Consider the following 18,733-nt stretch of genomic DNA (forward strand, 5'->3'; position numbering starts at 1 on the left):
CCGGGACGTGGCAGAACCACCTGGGCCTTTCGTAAAGCCGTTGGCTTTCCCAGCACAAAGGATCTTGGCGCTTATGCCCCAGAAGTTCATGATTATCCCAGCAAGGCTCGTGCACAGCCACACTCAATAAATACACGTAGAACTGAATTAAAGCACTCCTTTGTCTAAGGGAGGCCTGCAACCTTGAATTCAACATTGCGGCGGGACCACGGGTCTCTTGGCTGTGCTTTAAGGAGTAAGTTACAGCTTCAAGCCCCCTTCTAAGCAGGGTGGCTGCGTGACTGCTTTACCTTCTTTTCCTCCTTGCTCCTGCTGCCCCCGCCCCCCCATGCAGATCCTCATAGGCGTTTGTTTCATTCCCACAGAGTCAGCTTGAGAAGGAGAATCAGGCTCAGGGCAGAGTCTCCATGGAGGTGTGGAGCCTTATCGCCAACCTCTAACTGCAGAACTGGGATGTGGAGCTGGAAGTGCCTCCTCTTCTGGGCTGTGCTGGTCACAGCCACACTCTGCACGGCCAGGCCGGCCCCGACCTCGCCTGAGCAAGGTAAGGCCCGGGCTGAGGGTCAGCCCGGACTTCTGGCCCTCAGAAACAGGGTGGGCCAGGAGGGAGGTGGTGTGCTTGGAGGTGACGTGGTTGACTGGGAGAGCCCCACCTCAGGAGGGGCAAAGGTCTGTTTTCTTGTAGGAGAGAGTCCCAAGATACCCGGGCGGGTAGGGCCTCGTTAGAAACACAACCAGCTTCATGAGAGGTTGGGTCATGAAGGCTGGTGACATCCATTTGCCAGAGGAGACGGGCTATGGGAGGTTTTATGCGTTTCTCTTCTAAAAAAAGAACTTTTGATTGGGACCCAAGAGCCAGCTCCCTAACCTAGATGAGTAATGAAATGGGGTGGATGATGCCGTGGGCGGCGTGAGGGTTGACCTATGAATCTGGGTTTAGGACTTACGTCAGGCTACAGAGTGTGTTGAGGGATGTGGGAGCTTAATAAAGACTTCTGGCTTTCAAAATTGTCCCAAAGACACATCTTCTGTGGGGGTCGGCAGTCACGGCTGCGTGCTTGCCATTCTGCCTTCGTTGACCACATCTCACAGGCCCTGGAGGTTTGCTGAGCCGTTTGCTTTTGGTACGTGCTGTTGGACAGATTTGGAAGAGATCGAGTGCCAGGGAGTGTAATGGGTCACGGGAGCTGAGCGAGATCTACAGCTTGTTGGAAACAAGAGCTTGTTACATTAGTAACGGGAAGGACTTGCCCTGCCGCTGGAAGGTCTTGCCCTGCTGCGCGTGGGATCTGCTGGAGTTGGAAAAATACCTCCTGGAGGTTACAGGTGCAGCATACCTAGTGGCTTTCAAGGAAGGGTCTTTAAGAACTAATGTTTGGGCTTTTCTGCCGCCAAAGGGTGTGTGGCTTGCGATTCAGCGGCTGGTCACACAAATAGAGAAGGTTGGCAGGCAGTGGGTGAGAGGCTCCTGTGTGCACGTGACTTGGTGGCTGCATTTGAAGGGCTGTCATTCTCAGCTGTCAGGACCTATTCGAATGATACGTGATGAATGAGAATGATCGTCCACGTGTGTAGTGACGGGGAGGGAGGGGGGAAGGGGTGTGAAATGTTCAAGAACGTGCACTGACTGGAGCCAGCTGATGGATGTTGCATTCAGTAACGGAACTAAAGGCAAGACCTGAGCTAGACATGCCAGGGACCCAAAGCAGGATGGGACCGTCTGTCTCTGCCCACAGAGAGTTTGCCATCTGGTGGGGGTGGGGGGTGAGTTCAGAGGCATCTAAATACAAGGTCAGCCGTGTTCAACCACACAGTGGAGTTACAACAAAATGCTGCAGGCATGCAGAGGACAAGGCGAGCAGGGAGCATCTGAGATGGGTCCAGAGGGAGGGGTGGGGCTTGGAAGGGGAAGCCGAAGGACATTCCAGGTGGAATGGCATGAGCGAAAGTACCAAGGTAGGATGTGTAAGGTGTACAGAGAATGATTTATCTGGTGACTGGATAGGCAGTTATGGAAAGTAATGCTCAGAAAACTTGGATTGAGTTATGAGCACATGGAAGGCCTTAATGCCCTACTAAGGAAATACTTAAATGGGTAGATACAGGGAGTCTTGGAAAGTTTTGAGCAGGTAGCAATGTGATATAACTTTCAGAAAACTGTTAGCCCAGTTTGGCTGGATGGGAGGAAGAAGACGGGCCTGTGTGAATTTTGCTGCACCACTTAATAGTTGTATTACTTGCTTTGGTAAATTACTCAGAGACTCTAAGCCTTTGTTTGCTCATCTTTTCTTAAAAAGTTTTTGTTTATTTATTTTTAGAGAGAGGGGAATGGAGGGAGAAAGAGAGGGAGAGAAACAACAATGTGTGAGAGATATATTGATTGCCTTTTACATGCCCCCAACCAGGGACCAGGCCTGTAACCCAGGCAAGTGCCCTGACTGGGAATCGAACCAGCGACCTTTTGTTTTGCAGGGATGATGCCTAACCAACTGAGCCCCACCTGCCAGGGCTAGTTTGCATATCTTTAAAATGGGAAAAAACAATAAAGGATTAAGTAAACTAATCCAGACAAAGCACTTATATATAAAATGTTAGTAGCTGCTACAACTACTGTCTCCAGAAAGAGGGATGTTTGTTTTTAATGTCTAGCTAAAGGAAATGAGGGTATAAACTAGGGCGGGAGCCCTGAGATTATAAAGGAAGGAAAAAGTAGTAGAGACGCTATAGAAATAGAATCTATGGGTTGGCTTACGCAGGCGGGGTGTCAGCCACAGGTGGCTAGAGTCCCACACACAAGGTGAGGTGAAAGGAAGGGAGTGAGTTAGGGTGGGAGGTTTGTGAGGAGGAGAGAAGATTTGGATCAGCCTCAGTGCAGATGGCGGTAAGAGAGCCCCAAAGCAAGGAGGGCTTGGGTGAGGTTGAAGAATATGAATTTATATGGACCCTAAAGTACTAAAAAGCAAAAAAGAAAAAAACAGAACCCCAAAACAAAAGACCTTTCTCTAAGAAACTCTTTTGCAGCCCAAAAGTGGAGGGTGGAAAAATTGAATAGCATGGGCACTTATAAGCAGGAAAGAGATGCATGAGGGTGCAGGCCCTGGAATTTTAGGGGGACAGGTGGTGGTAGAGAGAGAGGGTGGAGGGGGTATTGAAGCTGCGGGCTGTGGGTCCAGGCAGGGCAGGGAAGCCGGGCGGAGATGGAGGGTGCAGCCAGGGTGCCGAGGGTCCTGATGAGAACAAAGCACAGGCCCCAGGACCAGGAAGGAGGGAAGAGGGGAGGTGGAGGGGCCTCTGGAGGCTGGGCAACAGCGCAGACTGGAGTCAGTCGGCCATTTCTTAAACATCAACTTAATTGAGGTATAATTTAGATTCTGTAAAATAGGCCAATTTTAACTGGGTAGTAGTTCAGTGTGTTTTGACAAACGTTAACTGCCAGCCGCATCGAGACATGGAGCGTTTTCATGGCCGCCCCCCCACCCAGACTCCCCTCGAGCCCCCGCACCGAGCTGACCCCGGGCAGCCCCGGCCCACGTTCTGTCACTGCAGATCGCCGTGCTGGTGCTGGTGCCAGTGCCGGTGCCGGGCTTGCATGGGGTGGAGCTGTGTGCAGACCTGTGGAGGGCCTGTCAGGGGGTCAGCAAGGTTGGCTGTCCCCACTAAAACTCCTGTGAACATGTGCGTACAAGACTTCGTGGGGGCAGAAGTTTTCTCTGGAAGTTTTCTTCTTCCTGACTGTTGGCTCTTGGGAAAGTTCCCCTGTGCGCCTCTGTAGCATGTTGATAATGAACATCTGTTCCTGACATCACAGTGAGTATCAGACGAGACCGTATACAAAGCGCCTAGAACAGTGCCTGGTACATGGTCAGTGAGCGGTAAATGGCCGTTGTGGGAGCCGTTTCCTGATTGCCCACAGGAGACAGCACGTGGTGAGGGGCTTGTTTCTTGGGCGGACGTGGGGAGCAGTTCCCTGCTTGACCCCGGGACTGCGTGTATGTCCGTCTCTTAGTGCGGCCCTTTCGCATAACTCGTCCCTCCTGAGCTTTGTGGTAGCAGAACGTGTGCCTCACGGCCTTGGGAGAACTGCGAAGTCACGAGAGACAATCTATCTCCTTGCTTTGTGAGTGACAGTTTCTCACAGATAAACGTGATGTACGGTTCTGCAGCTTTGGCCGTGCTGATTGTTAAATAATAATGCTGCTGCTGTCCTCAGAAAAGACTGTAGTCTGTGCATAAAAAGTTTGTTCAAAAGTTTAAAGCAAACTACCCAAAACCTTGCTCACACTGAGAGCTTTTCCCCTTTAGGAAGGCTTTGCTGCGGGTGTGAGTGAGTGAGTGTGTGTATATGTGTGCGTGCGCAAGTGTGTTGGGGACCCCTCCCCCAGTCTGCAAATGCTCCTGAGGGAGTGGGGAGGGCCTGGAGTTTCTGGCTGCCTTTGGAAAGTTGCTTTAATAAGGGTTCCAGGAAAACCAGCCTCCCTCCCTCCCTCTCCTTTCCCTTCTCTAGTTCAGGAACTTAAAGAGGCTCAGCTTGTTTCAGATGAGGCTTTGAGGGAGGAGGCATCGTGGCCAGACCGAAGCCCGGTCACGGGTGGAATGCCCCTTTAACAGATAAGCAGCAACTTAAAGGGCATTTTGAGCTTGAGGAGGGTTGCGTCTGTGTATTTTTCTCTTTTTAAGAGTAAGTCCTGGGGAAAGGCAAGTAAACCCTTTACAAGGCCACTTCTCACAACTGGGAATGGGGGTCCTGCCCCCTTTTTAGCATAATGTGGTTAAACGCCCCAGACCCTGTGGTTGAGGGGACAGTATGAGACTTGCAGTCTCAAAACACTTGCCAACATGCTTGGAAATCTGCAACTAATAAGCAATTTAATGGGCAGGGGTTTTACAGCTCCTCCCACCTCTCCAGATTTGAAGGAGTCTGGTGGCCCATTGAAGGGGGAGAGGTTACACTTAATGGAAAAGCCGCAGTTTCCATTTCTGGCTGCAAGCCCCCTGGATCCCTGGATGCTGTGCGCCACAAAGCCAGGCTTTGTCTTTGTGTTCCACAGAAACCTGCGCCCGTGGGGGAGAGGCTGCCCGTGGTGCCAGAGGCATCGCCCCGGCCTCAAGTTATAGCCCACCCGAGGCAAGCCCCTCCCTGGGGATCCCACAGCTGCCTTTGGTCCAAAGGGTATGCACCTCAAATAGGTGCTTGAAGGTATCCCGCTGCCAGCCCTGGACAGGCAGTGACCCCGGCTGGCTGCAGCCCATGGGTGTGGCCCGAGGACCAGTGTCCAGTGCTGCCCCGGGACACATGCAGGGGCGTCCTCCTCCCCACTCCGCCCCAGCAGAGTTCCTTCTTGTGGAAAGAACCTGTTTACTTCTGGTTCACACTGGATGTTGAAGAGGAGTCTCTTCACCCTCTGCCAGAAGACGAGTGGAATTACATGGAGCGGAAGGTGATATCGGACGGCCCACTGGAGAGCAAGGACTGTGGGTTCGGGACTGTAGAAATCTGCCTGGTGCTGAGCCACCCAGTTTCCCCAAGGATCCGCTGTGTCCCACATCCTCCTCCCCAGAGAGGGGTGACTAGAGTGCCTTCGAACCTGCGTGTTTGCAAGTGTTTTGCTGAGCCCAGCAGGGTTGGGGGAGGGAGGCCAGCGATCAGCTTGTGAGAGAATGTGAGGGAGGAGTGCTTGACCAGGCCGGGCAAGTGCAGCAAAGCCACTCCAGCGCTGTGTTCTTGGCTCCGGCTTCTGCATTGCTACACCATTAGCTCCACTGATTTTCCACTCTGGCTTTGCCAGCCAGCTCCCCGAAGTCAGGGAGGAGGAATTTCTCAGGGAAGAACAAATGGCTGTCCAGAGAGCCCTTGCCATAGGTGGGGGAGGGGAGGGAGCCCAAACAAAGAATCGGGCCAGGATTCTGTCACCCGGTTTCTGTGACTACCTGGAGTCTGGGGTGGCAGGAACCGGAGCGAGAGTGTCATTCTTCTGGTGTGGCCCCAGCACGGAGGTGGGTCAGCAGGGCTCAGCCGGGGTACTTGCTCCTGGTCCGGCAGAAGCAGTGAGTGATGGCTTGTGTCTGGGGCGCTGATGGATGGCCTTGGGAGAAGTGAGTCCCGGGGAGTCATTATCCCGGGAGGGCGAGGTCCAGGGTCAGAGAGCCTGACCAGCAGCTGCGCCCTGTTTTTACAGCGTCTCATTCCTCTGGGGCCACTGGGGGCTCCAGCTCACCCTGTAGACACCACCTTTGCCTCTTCCTTACTTCCCCAAAGCCTGGAAATGAGACAACTGTTTCCCCGCTGACTGGGGAGAGTCCAGCTGCTCTGGCGCTCCTGGTCTCCCCAGTCCAGCTGCCCAGGCCTCTCTATTCATTCTGGAGACTCAACTGCAAACACTGTCTTCTCTCTGCCTGCTTACCTCGCACACCAGGCCCCACGTGACTGAGCCGAAAGCTAACTGCTCTACCTGGGCTCCTGAGGGCCTGGAGTGAATCCCAAATGGCCTTCTTAGGAGAAGCCTTAGGCTACTCCTGAACTTGGGGCGGATGGAGGGTGGTGTTGCTCTGACTTCCAGCTGGTGACGCCAAGTAGGGCGGCACTTGCCCAAAGCCCCTCAAAGTAGGTTTACTGCCTTTTCGTGGGACCACCAGGTGGTACCAAGACATTGTGCTCCTGCCTGCAGAGTCCCCTCTCCTGTGTCTTGGTTCATGACGACTTGTAACCTTTCCACTGGAGTAATGAGGTGCCCGCTGCCCTCATTTAAAGGAGTGTGCCCTGCGGTCTGGGGAACGCTGGGGTGAGGGGTCTCTGTCCACTGAGATCCAGGCACGGAGAAAGATTGGCTCCGACGGAGCTGGAGACTCAGTGCTCCATCCTCATCCCACACGTTGGGGCACGGCCCAGCCTCCTGGGGGGGTTGTGTGAGAGGAGGTGAACGCCGGGGCAGCAGGCCCTGCCATTTGGGTGCCTGCGGCCGTGTTTCCCAGGCCCTGGATGTGTGGGCTCATTGAGCCTCAAGTGGGTGAGGGGGTCAAGGAGTTTGGCAGAGTGGACTTCAGTGGAGAGGAGCCTGGATAAGAAAAGAGGTTAAAAAACCAGCAAACACTGAAGTCTCAATAGTTAATCAACAAAGGAACTTTAATTTAGAGCTTAGCCTTTCCTTGGTTTTCTCCAGGATCCAAACCTAGCCCCTGGCTAATGCTCCTTTTACCATTCATTCATGATGTTTTCTCCCCCCCCCCCCCCACCGAGTTTGGTTGCGCTCACTCTCCCCACCCCCCCATCTCACCCCCTCCTCAATCTGGACAAAGCAAACTCCTCCTTTCTCCTTTTTTGAATACAACGTATAGATTCCTATCTAATCATTGTTCATCCTGGTCCCTCAGTTGGGAATGACCATCCCTATCCTTCAGTCCTTTCCCTTTTTTCTTGGGGGTTGGATTCCTATTCTTAGCTTAAGGTTTAGCTTGGGTCAGTTTAAGGCATAGCTTAGGGCCATCCCTCAGTGGAGCCTTCCTTTGTCTCCACACTAATCATTCCCTTTCCCTGCCTGGTTCTGTTTAAGTTTTCAGTCTAGCACTCTTTTATACCCTGCCGTGCATTATATGTAGTTTTTAGCACTTGGCTGTTCCCCCCGCTAGAGCCAAGTTCTGTGCAATCAGAAAGAAGATTTTTATTGCTCTTTTAAAACATGGACATTTTGACATGTGATCTAGGTCCATCAGAGAAAATTTAGAAAATACAGATTTGTAAAGAAAGAAAAGAAAACCTCATATTCCCATCATTCCAAAATAATCACTGCTATGACTATTGCTTTAGACTCTTTTTCTTGTATTTATACAAATATAACTTTCAAAAAATGGGTTGTGTATGGTATATACTTATTTGTAACCTAAGCACGTATTTATTGCAGAGAAAATTTTTTCATCATGCTTAATAGCCATGTAGTATTCCATTGTGTAGGTGTGTAGAGTCTATTGACTTAGCCAGTCCTCCACTGCTGGGTATTCAGGTTCTTTTCAATAGTTTGAACTTGAGCGAACAGACTTTTACAGCTAAAACTTGTCCACGTGTCCAAGGACACTTACATTCTGAAACTGTTGGTTACATAGTAGTGCCAGATTGCCTCAGAAAGGTCATACCGGTAAAGGTCTTTTACAGTAATGATTAATAAATACTCTGTATGGTATCTTCACACTCTGCCTGCTTTACTTTTTTGTATCTTGACACCAATCCCATGGCCATCGGTTTATCCCCATAATCGAAGGACGCAACTGAAGTTCAGGAAGTTAGGTACCTTGTTGAGGGTGATACAGTCGGTGCGAAGGTGGAACTGAGATTCAGACTCAGCTGGATCTGGTTCCAGTGGAGCTCTTTCCCATTCATCGTACCATGTCCCCACATAGACTGGGTTCCGCACAAGCTGGACCAGCTGATGTTTCAGCTCAAACATTGCTAGGTCAGTGCCCTGTAGCTCACTTCCCTTTCCGGGGTGGTAAGTACATCTGTGTGACCGGGGTACGGACTGCTGCTGATGCTTGCCTTGCGCCCTTTCTTGTGTGACATGCTGCTCTTCACTTCGAAGCGATGCATCTGCCACAGGTCTGTGAGCTGTCCTAAGGAGAGGAGTTTCCTAGCCTAGAATAAGCAACTGAACAAAAACCCCATTGAGGCCGCCTTTTCCACTGTAGCCAAGAACTCTTACATGGAGAAGGTCTAGGGTCAGAGGTCCTCAAAGCGTCAGATGGTACACCTGTGTTTTCCTGGCAGGTCGCACTTATTCTAGAATGTGGTAGGATTGCCAGGACACAGAGGCCACTTAGATTGCTTTTTTTTTTTTTAAGATTATTTATTTGTTTACTTTTAGACAGAGGGGAAGGAAGGGAGAAAGAGAGCGAGGGAGAGAAACATCAATGTGTGGTTGCCTCTCATGTGTCCCCCACTGGGGACCTGGCCTGCAACCCAGGCCTGTGCCCTGACTGGGAATCAAAGCAGCAGGCAATCCACCAAGCCACACCAGCCAGAGCTACTTGTACAACGGCTGTGGTCCCACGGTGTCTGATGGATGGAGGTTCAGAGAGGCAGACCCTCAGCACTGTTTTGAGGCTACCAGTATCTATATTTTGAAAACAGAAAGAAATGTAAGAGGGGTGGGGGCAGGATCCTGAAATTCCATTTTTCTTCATGTTTACAGTTAACAAAATTAATGTTTTAAAAATTATATTACAAGGTAGTTGGGCTAGTCATGGATAATTGCAGGATTTAAGAAATACATAATAATTTGGGGTATACTATCTGAAGTTTGCCCCAGGAATAAAACATACATTTATTGAAAGTTGTTTGGTAAATATCTCTTCCAGTTCTTTTCTGTAACTGTCTGTGTGACCTTTGGGGGGAAAAACACCAAGAGTCTTGGAGACCCCTCCTGCATGGGAGGCCCAGAACAAATGCCATCCCTCCCCCCAGCCTCACCATGGTTCAGGCCCAGCCCCGGCCAGCGTGACTCTTACAAGACCGGCGCAGATACAATAAGTGACTCATTTAAGTGGTGTCATCCAAAGACTCCATCAAATAAGGACTTGCAGCCAGGTTATGAGAACATGTGAAGACAGAAAAGAGGGCCTCTTCCCTCAAGTGAAAGGACAAACGGGCCACCGTTTGTGGGCTTTGGTGGGGTGTGTGTGTGCGTGTGCGTGTGCATGCGTGCGTGACACAAGCCGTGAAGGCAGAGGTTTAATGCTTCTTCAGTAAGGAAATGCACCCAGCGAGCACACAGCCACAAGGGCATTTGTTTTCTTTTTCAAAAGGCACGTAAACTTTCTAGTTTTAATGTAATCCTTTTCCGTAGGAAGGTAAGGAAAATAGGTGATAAGTAGTTATTGCCACGGCACACGGAGCCCATGCCATCAAATGCAGCGGCTCTTGGGTCTTCACTGCATGGAGGTCAGCGGACGGGCTTGTTAAAACCCACCGCCGCGTTCCCTCCCGGAGCTCCAGGTCCCGGGCTTGGTGGTTCTTACAAGTTCCCAGAGGATGCGTGGGTTGCCCACCCAGAAACCACACTTTGAGAGTCTCCCATATCAATGAATGCCCCACCACCACCACCAAAAAAAAAAGTCTATAAGGTAGGTATTATTTCCATTTAACAGTTTAAGAAACTAACCCAGAGAAGTCGCTCAAACAAAAGCCTGCCAAGGTTAAACAGCAAATAAATGATGAAGCTAGAGTGCAGACTCAGGTCTGTCTGATACCAATACTTGGAGCTCTGAGCTGGGAGAGTTCAGAGGAGAGGAAGGGGTCGTGTCTGAGAGTCTAGGAAGAGAAAGACAAAAATAGGGAGATGGGAAGGGTGCCTGGGTGTGTTGAGGAGGGAGGAAGGACAGGGAGTGGGAAGGTGGTCTAAAGCTTTCCTTGGAAGGTAGGAGACCCTCTTCTGGACCGCTTCCATCCGCCTTGCTGGGGCTTTAAGTCAATTATCACCGCCTGTGGAATGCTGATCAACTCTCCAGCCGATTAGAAAGAGTCTGATTGCATTCAGAAATCCCTGCTCTTTTATTGTCAAACTTCAGAGTTTACGTTTGGAATTAAGGTTTATTTTCCTTAGGTTTTAGGAATTATCTTTTGAGCCTTAGAAGAGTCAGGTTCTTGGACTAACTACTGAATGAAGTTCCCCCTTCGGCATTCAAAGTCGTTATCGACGTTACTTGGGCAATCAGGACTGTGTTACTGCCTGAAGACTGCGTTTGGAAGCGGCCTTCCTTTTGTGTCTGCCCTTCGCTACCCTCAGACTCCCGATCCGTTTTTAAATTTATTGACCGTGCCAGTTCTCAGTGAAATAAATCTTTCTCGAATAACTGGGCTCCAGTGTTCACCAGTCACAGCCTGTTGACTACTCTGCGTCCTCCGGTCTGAGGCTTCTCCTGGTGAGAAGGGGCCAGAGAAAAGAAACAAAGAGAAACAGCGACTGAAGGTCACTGATGTCTGGATCTCTGTGACCAAAACAGAGACCCCTCTTGGCTCCTTTCACCCCAGAGGGAGCTTGGCACTGCTTGGGAGCAGAAGGGGATAACAGTGAGTCATGCACAACTGCAAAGGCCCAGCTGAAACTTGGAATATTGGTTAGAGCTGGAGCTGGCCAAGTCAGTCCGCCCTCCCATTTCACAGCTGAGGAAACTGAGGCCTGAGCCGGGGGGTGGGGGGTGACTTGCCCGGGGTCACACGGTTAGTGGTAGGGCCAGTCATCTGAGTGATTCCTACTCAGATGCCCTTTGTGCTGCACCCAGCCGGTTAGAACCACCTGTGGCTCAAGCAGACTTTGAGACTAAGTGATTTTTACACGAAGTTCAAACTGGGCTCTCATTCGCATCCCTTAGGACATCTGGAATGTTGGCATTGCTCGGAGTAGGTGTCTCTCCCCCAGGATCCTAATTATGCAAGGTCGCCCAGGTTGTGTGAGCAAAGGAGCCCCCAGTGGAGACATTGGCCCTGACTCCCCCACAAGCCTTTGGTCCTGCTGCTGCTACCTGGTGTCTACCACGCAGCCATGCCATCTCAGGTAGAAAGATCCCTAAAATGTGTTCTTTTAATTTCTGAAAGCACAGGAGTAATAAATGCTCCACCTCCGTGGTGTGAAGGAGAGAGAGAAGGGGAATGAATGTGTAGCATGGTGGTGGACCCCCTAGGTCCTTGCCATCCTGCACATCTGTGGAGCAGACCAGTGACCCCAGGGTGTTCGACTTCATGGGCCAGTCGATACTCAGGAACCTACATAGGGTTGACGGCTTATTTTACCCAGTAAGAACCTCTTTAAAAAACCAACACTGTCTGCTACCATACCATTTTTATTGTGATAAAATGTATATAACAAAATTGACCATTTTCACCATTTTTTTTAAAATACCTAGGAATATTTTTTAAGATTTTATTTATTTATTTTTAGAGAGAGGGGAAGAGAGGGAGAGAAACATCTATGTGTGGTTGCCTCTCATACACACTCTACTAGCATCTGGCCCACAACCCAGGCATGTACCTTGACTGGGAATGGAACTGGCGACCCTTTGGTTCACAGGCCAGCACTTGATCCACTGAGCCACGCCAGCCAGGGCCACTTCCACCATTAAAAAATTTATTTAATGTTCATCTGAGGACATTTTTTCATTGCCTTTAGAGAGAAAGGAAGGTAGAGATGAAGGGAGAGAGAGAAGAACACTGCTGTGAGAGAGAAGCATCAATACGTTGCCTCCTGTGCATGCCCCGAGGGGATCAGACCTGCATGTAAGGCATGTGCCCTGACCAGGAATCAAACCCACAGCCCTTTGGTTATGGGATGACATTCCCACCAACTGAGCCTCACTGGCCAGGGCGACCATTTTCACCTATTTTAAGTGTGTGGTTCTGTGGCGTGAGCACGTCACGTCGTGCGGCTGTCACTGTCGTCCTCCTTCATCACTTGCTCACCTTCCCAACCAAAGCTCTCTCTGTCCACTAATTGCCCATTGTCCCCTTCCCCAGCCCCTGGCAACTGCCATTCCACACCCCTACCCGGGTGTTTTAAAAGGATGTTTATTTCTTTTATTTTAAAAGGATGTTTACTGCCTTTATTCTCAGGGTGTAAAAAATAAGGAGCATCTCTTTAACTCTGGAAAGAAAAAATTATGCAGAGCCCCTTCCTTTGGCCACTGCAGTGGACAGTGACCCTCCTTACACAGAGTTCCGTGACTAGACCCCCGTGGCACTGATGGGATTCGCCAGGAAGGGAAGATGGCAGGCACCTTGGGGTGCTGAGAACCCTCGTGAATTGTGTGCCCAAGCACCCATTTTGGTTTGCAGGGGGTGGGGGGCAGTGGTCAAAAGGCAAATTCTGAAGCAGCTGAGTCCTCTAATAATTCATCAGCAAGTTTAAGGAGCAGCAACTTCTTCCTGCCCAGCTGCTAGGGGTGTTTCCTTCCCCAAACCAGCTCTGCTGGGCGAGGCCCTAGTAGGGGGTGAAGTGGGGGGAGGGCAGTGCACTCCTTTTCCTTAAGGAACCTGACCGGACTTTAAGGTTAGAGCACAGCGGACTTCGAGCTGCAGGGTTACCTTTTCGTCATCGATTCATCTCACTCTCCTCCCTCCCCCACGCTTAATGATCTTTCCATTACAGAACCCAGACCAGGAAGTGCATGACAGGTCGCAGCTGCAGACACATGGCTGGGAGGCCTGGGCGCCTGGCCAGTGGTGGGCGGGTCTGCACTCCCCTTCTAGCAGCGGGACCCCTACACACACACACACACACTCTCTCTCTCTCTCTCTCTCTCTCTCTCTCTCTCTCTCCCCTAGTTGTCCAGCTTTTCCCTTACAACTTAGTGGAACATGTTTTTACTTCTGTGTTGTGACAGTTGGCCAGTTTTTGATTTGAATTGAGGACATGATTTTTAGTAAAGGCAGGAGAAGACTCCCATCCTGCACATCTAGATCCCCTAAATTTAAGCCTATTCGAGTGGTCCTTATTGGGTTTGGGGTTCTTTGGGGGGTGTTTTCCATTGTTGAACAGGGGCGCTCTAGCTTCTTTTCCCAAACCTGGACCCTCCAGTGTGGCCCTAGAAGCTTGCAGGTGTCCAGTTTCAATGCCTCCAGAACCACCAGCTTTCCCCTCTGTGATTCCATGTAAATGCCAGGGCCAGTACATGTTCTGGAGGGAGGGCTAGATGCAAACATGCAGACCTGGGTTCAAATCACAGTGAGCGAGTAGCGCCCCCTTCGTTTTTGTTTTGCTTGGGGAGGGCTCCTTCCACATAGAAGTTTGCTCAGGAAATGTTAATTCACCCTAAACTGTGTCCTAGGGGGGCAGTTGTCACGCAGGAGTTGCTGTCTCCACCACCAGCTGTTTTGTTGGCTTTGTTCCCTGAATACGCCGAGGCCGGATTCCCCTGGTGCCAAATGTGAACCGGTGACACAAACTTCTAGGAACTGTGAGCTCAGGCCCCCTTCCCCTAGCCGCAGGGCATCCACCTTTGCTGTTCCTGGGCCAGCGGGCTGACCGCCTCCTGCACGTCTCCGGTGAACTTGCCTCTTCCCGGAGCGACGTCCTCCTGGGAAGAAGGGAAAGAAACATCACGTACTGGAAACCCTTCTGGGAAATGGATGTGCAAGAGGGGTTTTGGGGAGTGGGGGTTGTGTTTTTTTCCGGCTCCATCCGCAGCATGTCAGGGAACAGTTAGGGTGAGAGCTTTTGCCGGGGAGAAAGGAAGAAGGGAAATGTCTTTTAAAACAACTCCTGGGCACATTCCTTTGTTAATCACTTAATTACAGGCCTGGTCCCTTGCGTGAGCGCTCCCCGCAGTGGGAGGTGGGGAGAGGTGGGGCGTGAAGGTATGAAGCAGGCGTCAGGTAGAGCCCAGCACAGGGACTTCAACCGGTGACCCCACACAACGTCTGTGCGAAGGCTCCCGAGAAGCTCTCAGGGGCCCCGGGTCCTTTCGGTCTGCACGCCTGGGCCTCCTCCTGCCTGATGACGGCTGGGGAGCTGTATTTGGGGGTCATGGGGTGGGCGCAGGGCCCCGGGCCACAGCTTTGGCCCGTGCAGGTGGTTCTGCACTAAATTACAGTGATGAGGTGGGACGCACAAAAGACTGAAATCTTTTTTTTTTTTTTTTAATAAAAACAAAATAAAACTCCGGCCCCAAGCCCCTGGGCTGCTGAATGGCGATGGCTTCCTGTCAGGATTAGCCGGGCTGCCCGGGCCTGTGTGCACTGCCTTTCTCCTCAGGAAATACCTTTAGTAAGCCCTGGTGGGGTCCCCATGGCAACGCGCGAGGGGACCTGCTGGCGGAGGCCATTCAGCCCGCCATTGTTCCTCGGCTCCTTTGTGGGGAGCTGCATTGCTGCCTCTCTGGCAAACACAGCAGTTTGCACAGTTTTGTTGGGCTCAATGTGGAGTTTTTACATTTTAATGGGCTCTTCTGGCTGTGGCCCATTTGCATGCAGAATGGTCCTTCTAATTTTTTTCCCCTTTTTCTATTTAAAAAAAAAAAAGCCCTACACTTCAAATCCCCTGGGTCGAGGGACTGGCGAATGCTGCGGGACCAGGGTGTCCGATGCTGCTAATTGATTGGGGTTCCTGTCTCCCTCCCGCACACGCCTAGATTCCCCGTGTCCGCAGCTTTCCCCGGACCGGGGACATCGAGAGCTTGGGGCATCACGCATCTTGGGGGCTTCCTCTCTGTACCCCAAACCTTGTGAGATGATAGTTGTTCCCCAGGATTCAGTACGCTCCCTCCTCTGGCTTGGCCTGTCAGACTCAAGTAAGTTTTCAGTTCCATTTCAAAGCCAAAATAACGTAATAAAAAACCTTTGCAGCGGGCTCCCAGAGCCCTGCTGGGCTCTTCTGTGTTCCTTTTAAGTTTGCTTTCAAAGCCACCCCGAGTTCCTCCCCCACCCACAATTGCCCCCTCATTTATCTCTGGGGAGTTTGTGCCAAGACTGTAAACATTCCGGGACCACCAGTTCCCCCATGTCACTGAAGAGCGTGGCGTTCCCCGCTAAGTTTCTTAACACAGAAATCCAAAGTCAACAGGATTTCGTAGAGACAGCGGAAATTTTGACCCTGAGACATCAGGCCTAGATTTTGCTGAGAGCTGGTTGCTCAAGCCCTGCGCGGGTGGACTGGGACACAGAGGTGACACGCTCCTGCCCGAGAGGGTACGCCGATAAGGCGTACGCGGCCCTAGGAGCAGCCCACAGCCACGCAGCATGAGTAAGTGTGAGATAAAGCCGTGAGAGTGTGTAAGTCACATTACAAATAGAGGAAGAACGTAGCTGGGGGAGCCTTGGGAACATGATGCAGCGATAGGAGGAGAGATTGTCGTAGAAGCAGAGTCCTTCGGGTGGGAGAAAGCAGAAGAGAGGGGGCAGTGAGGGTGCTGGCTTGGCTGAAGAGGTGGGGCCGGAGACTGGACAGCTGAGGCTGAGAAGCTCCAGATTCTGCAGGGGGAGGGAACAGGCTCTGGGGAGTGTGAGGGGATGGGATGCAGTGCCTATGGTGGGGGTGGGGTGGGGGGGTCGGGGCTGGAGAGCCGACAGCCTGAGGATGTGTGACCAGGAGAGCTGGCCCCAGGGGACGGTTGATGAGCCCCTTTGCTTAATGTTCTTAATCTTCTCAATGGAGTCAGGCAGGGGTCATCAGAGGTCATCAACTCAGCTGTAAACTGTAATCAAGGGTGAGGGGCTTGGGACGTGGCAAGGTGTCAGGTGACTGATCCACAATTGAGCCAGGGACACAGAGGGAGGGAGGGGTTGTGCTGTCAACCTGTGGCCCAGGCAGAGCTGTAAGAACCTGAGTGGGTCACCCTACTGTCCTGTGCGCTGCATGAGGATTTAGATGCCGTGGAGGGGCCCAGGACCTGCATCTAGAACCAATGCCAACCCCTGTTCTATGACTGCCAGAGAGGCCCCTCACCCCCCATTTTCTCAGGTTTGGATGGGAATGAACAGGAGTAACACGAGCATGAATGAACAGGCCTTGCGGAGTATCAAGTGCCACACCGAAATAGGCCAGTGTTACTAGTCCCGAGCCTGCCGCTATCAAAACGCCCTTCCTCTCCCCACAACTTCTTACCTGCCAGGTGTGCACAGTCACGTCTGCTCAACTTTAAAGGGTGGATGAGCAGGGATGGGAAAGTGCCCTTACAGTTAAAAGCGCTGAGCGCTCAGGTCGTAGTCGTGGGGCTGAGGACCTTGAGGAGATGAGAAAGCAGGGAGAAAGCCAAAGCTACCGACTTGAGAAACCCACATGTGAAGGTGGTGGGGGACACTGGTGCCATTAGACAGAAGGGGTTTCAGTCACTTGACTGCAGTCAAGGATGGCAAAAGACGCCGTGGAGGTACAGGCGGTAGACCTGGGACCCGGATTTGTGTGGGTTCTGGAGAGCCAGGCCACCTGGGTGTGAATCTCCGCTTGGCCACTAGCTGGTGGCCCAGCTAGGTGTCTTGGACACCAACCAGACCTCTTCGAGCCTCAGTGTCCGCTGTGTGGAGGAGGATAATAATAGAGTCTGCCTCACCGGGCTCGGAGGACTGGATGAGAACTGGGCTCCGCACAGGGAGCGCCGCTGCCGCAGGGTCCCTGTGTGGATTCAGCGATCGTCTGTCCGTGTGACAAGCCATCGCCATGTATGGGAGCTAGTAAGCGTGCCGTACATTATTGGCCAATATGAGTATTACCATTGTAAAGAGTTGTTTAAGCATCCCCAGACGATATATGGGAAGGCGCATGCTGAATTGCAAAGTCTATGCAGATATATTGTTATCTGTCACTGGGTTCACCGTTAAGTGGGGGGTTCGGGGGGTGGATGCCTGTCACAGCAAACTGGCTGTTACGGGACCAGGGCTGACGAAGTGGCATTTCAAAATACACGTCCAGGTGTATTTGTCCATGTGGCATGAATGGCCTGCATTCATAGTCTCTGCAGAGAAATGTGCTCCCTGGGACTTCTTCTTTAGTGGGGTTTGTTGTTGTTGTTTATTTTAAACTGTTTCCCACTGTGAACCTTCCGTCCCACACAGGCCAGAGAGTCTGACCTCTTGTCCCCCTCAGCCTCATCCCAAGGCCCACTCTCCGCCCAGCTCATAAGCCCCTTATCTTTTCTGCTCCCCTCACTCCCAACCTAAATTCTCACTCACTTGCCCCTCTCCTTACCACTACATCCAGCCTCTGCCGGGAACACTGCCGTCTGCTCTGAACACCGACACCTTCAGTTCTGCGACCTCAGGTCCCGTACCGGGCTCTCACACTCTTCAGTTGTCTCAGGTTGCAGTACAGCGTGCTTTATACAGATCAAGGTGTGATGTAAATCCAGTCACCCTGGGCAGGGCCGGACATAGGTCTGCTGTTCCTTTGCCTGCTCTGTTTTGTCTCCTTGCACGAGAACTCACAGACGCACCTAATGACAGCTCTGTTGAGGAAAGTGCCTCATCTTCTTGGATTTGGGGGAGTTGGGGTCTCATCGTCTCACAAGAACAGAAGATTTGTGTGGGTTTGGGCCCGCTCAGGGCTTCATTCCCCGACCCCACATGATGCCCGTGGCTGGCAGAAGACACAGAGATAGAGCATCAAGAACTTGACCCTGGCTGGTGTGGCTCTGTGGGCTGTGTGCTGGCTTGAGAACCGAAAGGTTGCTGGTTCGATTCCCAGTCAGAGCTGGGTTGCAGGGCAGGTCCCCAGTTAGGGACATACGAGAGGCAACCACACATTGACATTTCTCTCCCTCTCTCCCTTCCTTTCCCCCCTCTCTAAAAATAAATAAATAAAATCTTAAAAAAAAAAAAAAAAGAACAGAAAAAACTTGGATGTGCTCTGATGTGCCCAGGGCAGAACTGCCTGCCAGGTGACTGTGGCAGGTTTCTGGCTGGTCCCGCTATAAGCAAGATGCTGCATCCTGTTGGCTTGTTGGGGTGACAAAGCCATGGTGTCTGGGGGGAAAGTAGGAAGGGAAAGGGACATGGAGGGGGGGCTCCGTGAAGGGGCACCCGTCCGCCCGCACAGCCTCCCGCAGTCCCCCTGCCGTCCGCACTGCCCCAGGAGACAGCCTCAGCAGCAGAGGCCTCCCCGGGCTCACACTCGGGCTGCCAAGCAGGAGTTTCGGTTCTCCCGTTTCCCGAGAGTCCCCTGAGGCACTGCCCGCCCTCGTCCTCTGAGGACCGGCCAGTCCAGCCCCAACCCTTGACTCCCCGCTCCCCGGGAAGGAACAGGGACTCTGTGCCGTGGGCGTCGAA

The 18,733-nt window shown here is 51.9% G+C and overlaps 1 protein-coding gene across 11 annotated transcripts in view; it reads left to right on the top strand.

Annotated features, from left to right (window-relative positions):
* Nucleotides 1–18,733, top strand: part of FGFR1 (fibroblast growth factor receptor 1) — a 48,401-nt gene that overhangs the window by 8,320 nt on the left and 21,348 nt on the right. For all 11 annotated transcript variants that reach the window (XM_036011600.1, XM_036011603.1, XM_036011597.1 and 8 more), the window contains one exon: nucleotides 366–544. In XM_036011600.1, the coding sequence (XP_035867493.1) occupies nucleotides 454–544 (91 nt within the window). In that variant the 5' untranslated portion in view covers nucleotides 366–453. Of the gene's footprint in view, nucleotides 1–365; nucleotides 545–18,733 lie in introns of those variants that run through there.

Source organism: Phyllostomus discolor, chromosome 11 (genome assembly GCF_004126475.2).
Source record: "Phyllostomus discolor isolate MPI-MPIP mPhyDis1 chromosome 11, mPhyDis1.pri.v3, whole genome shotgun sequence".
Classification (NCBI taxonomy): Eukaryota; Metazoa; Chordata; class Mammalia; order Chiroptera; family Phyllostomidae; genus Phyllostomus; species Phyllostomus discolor.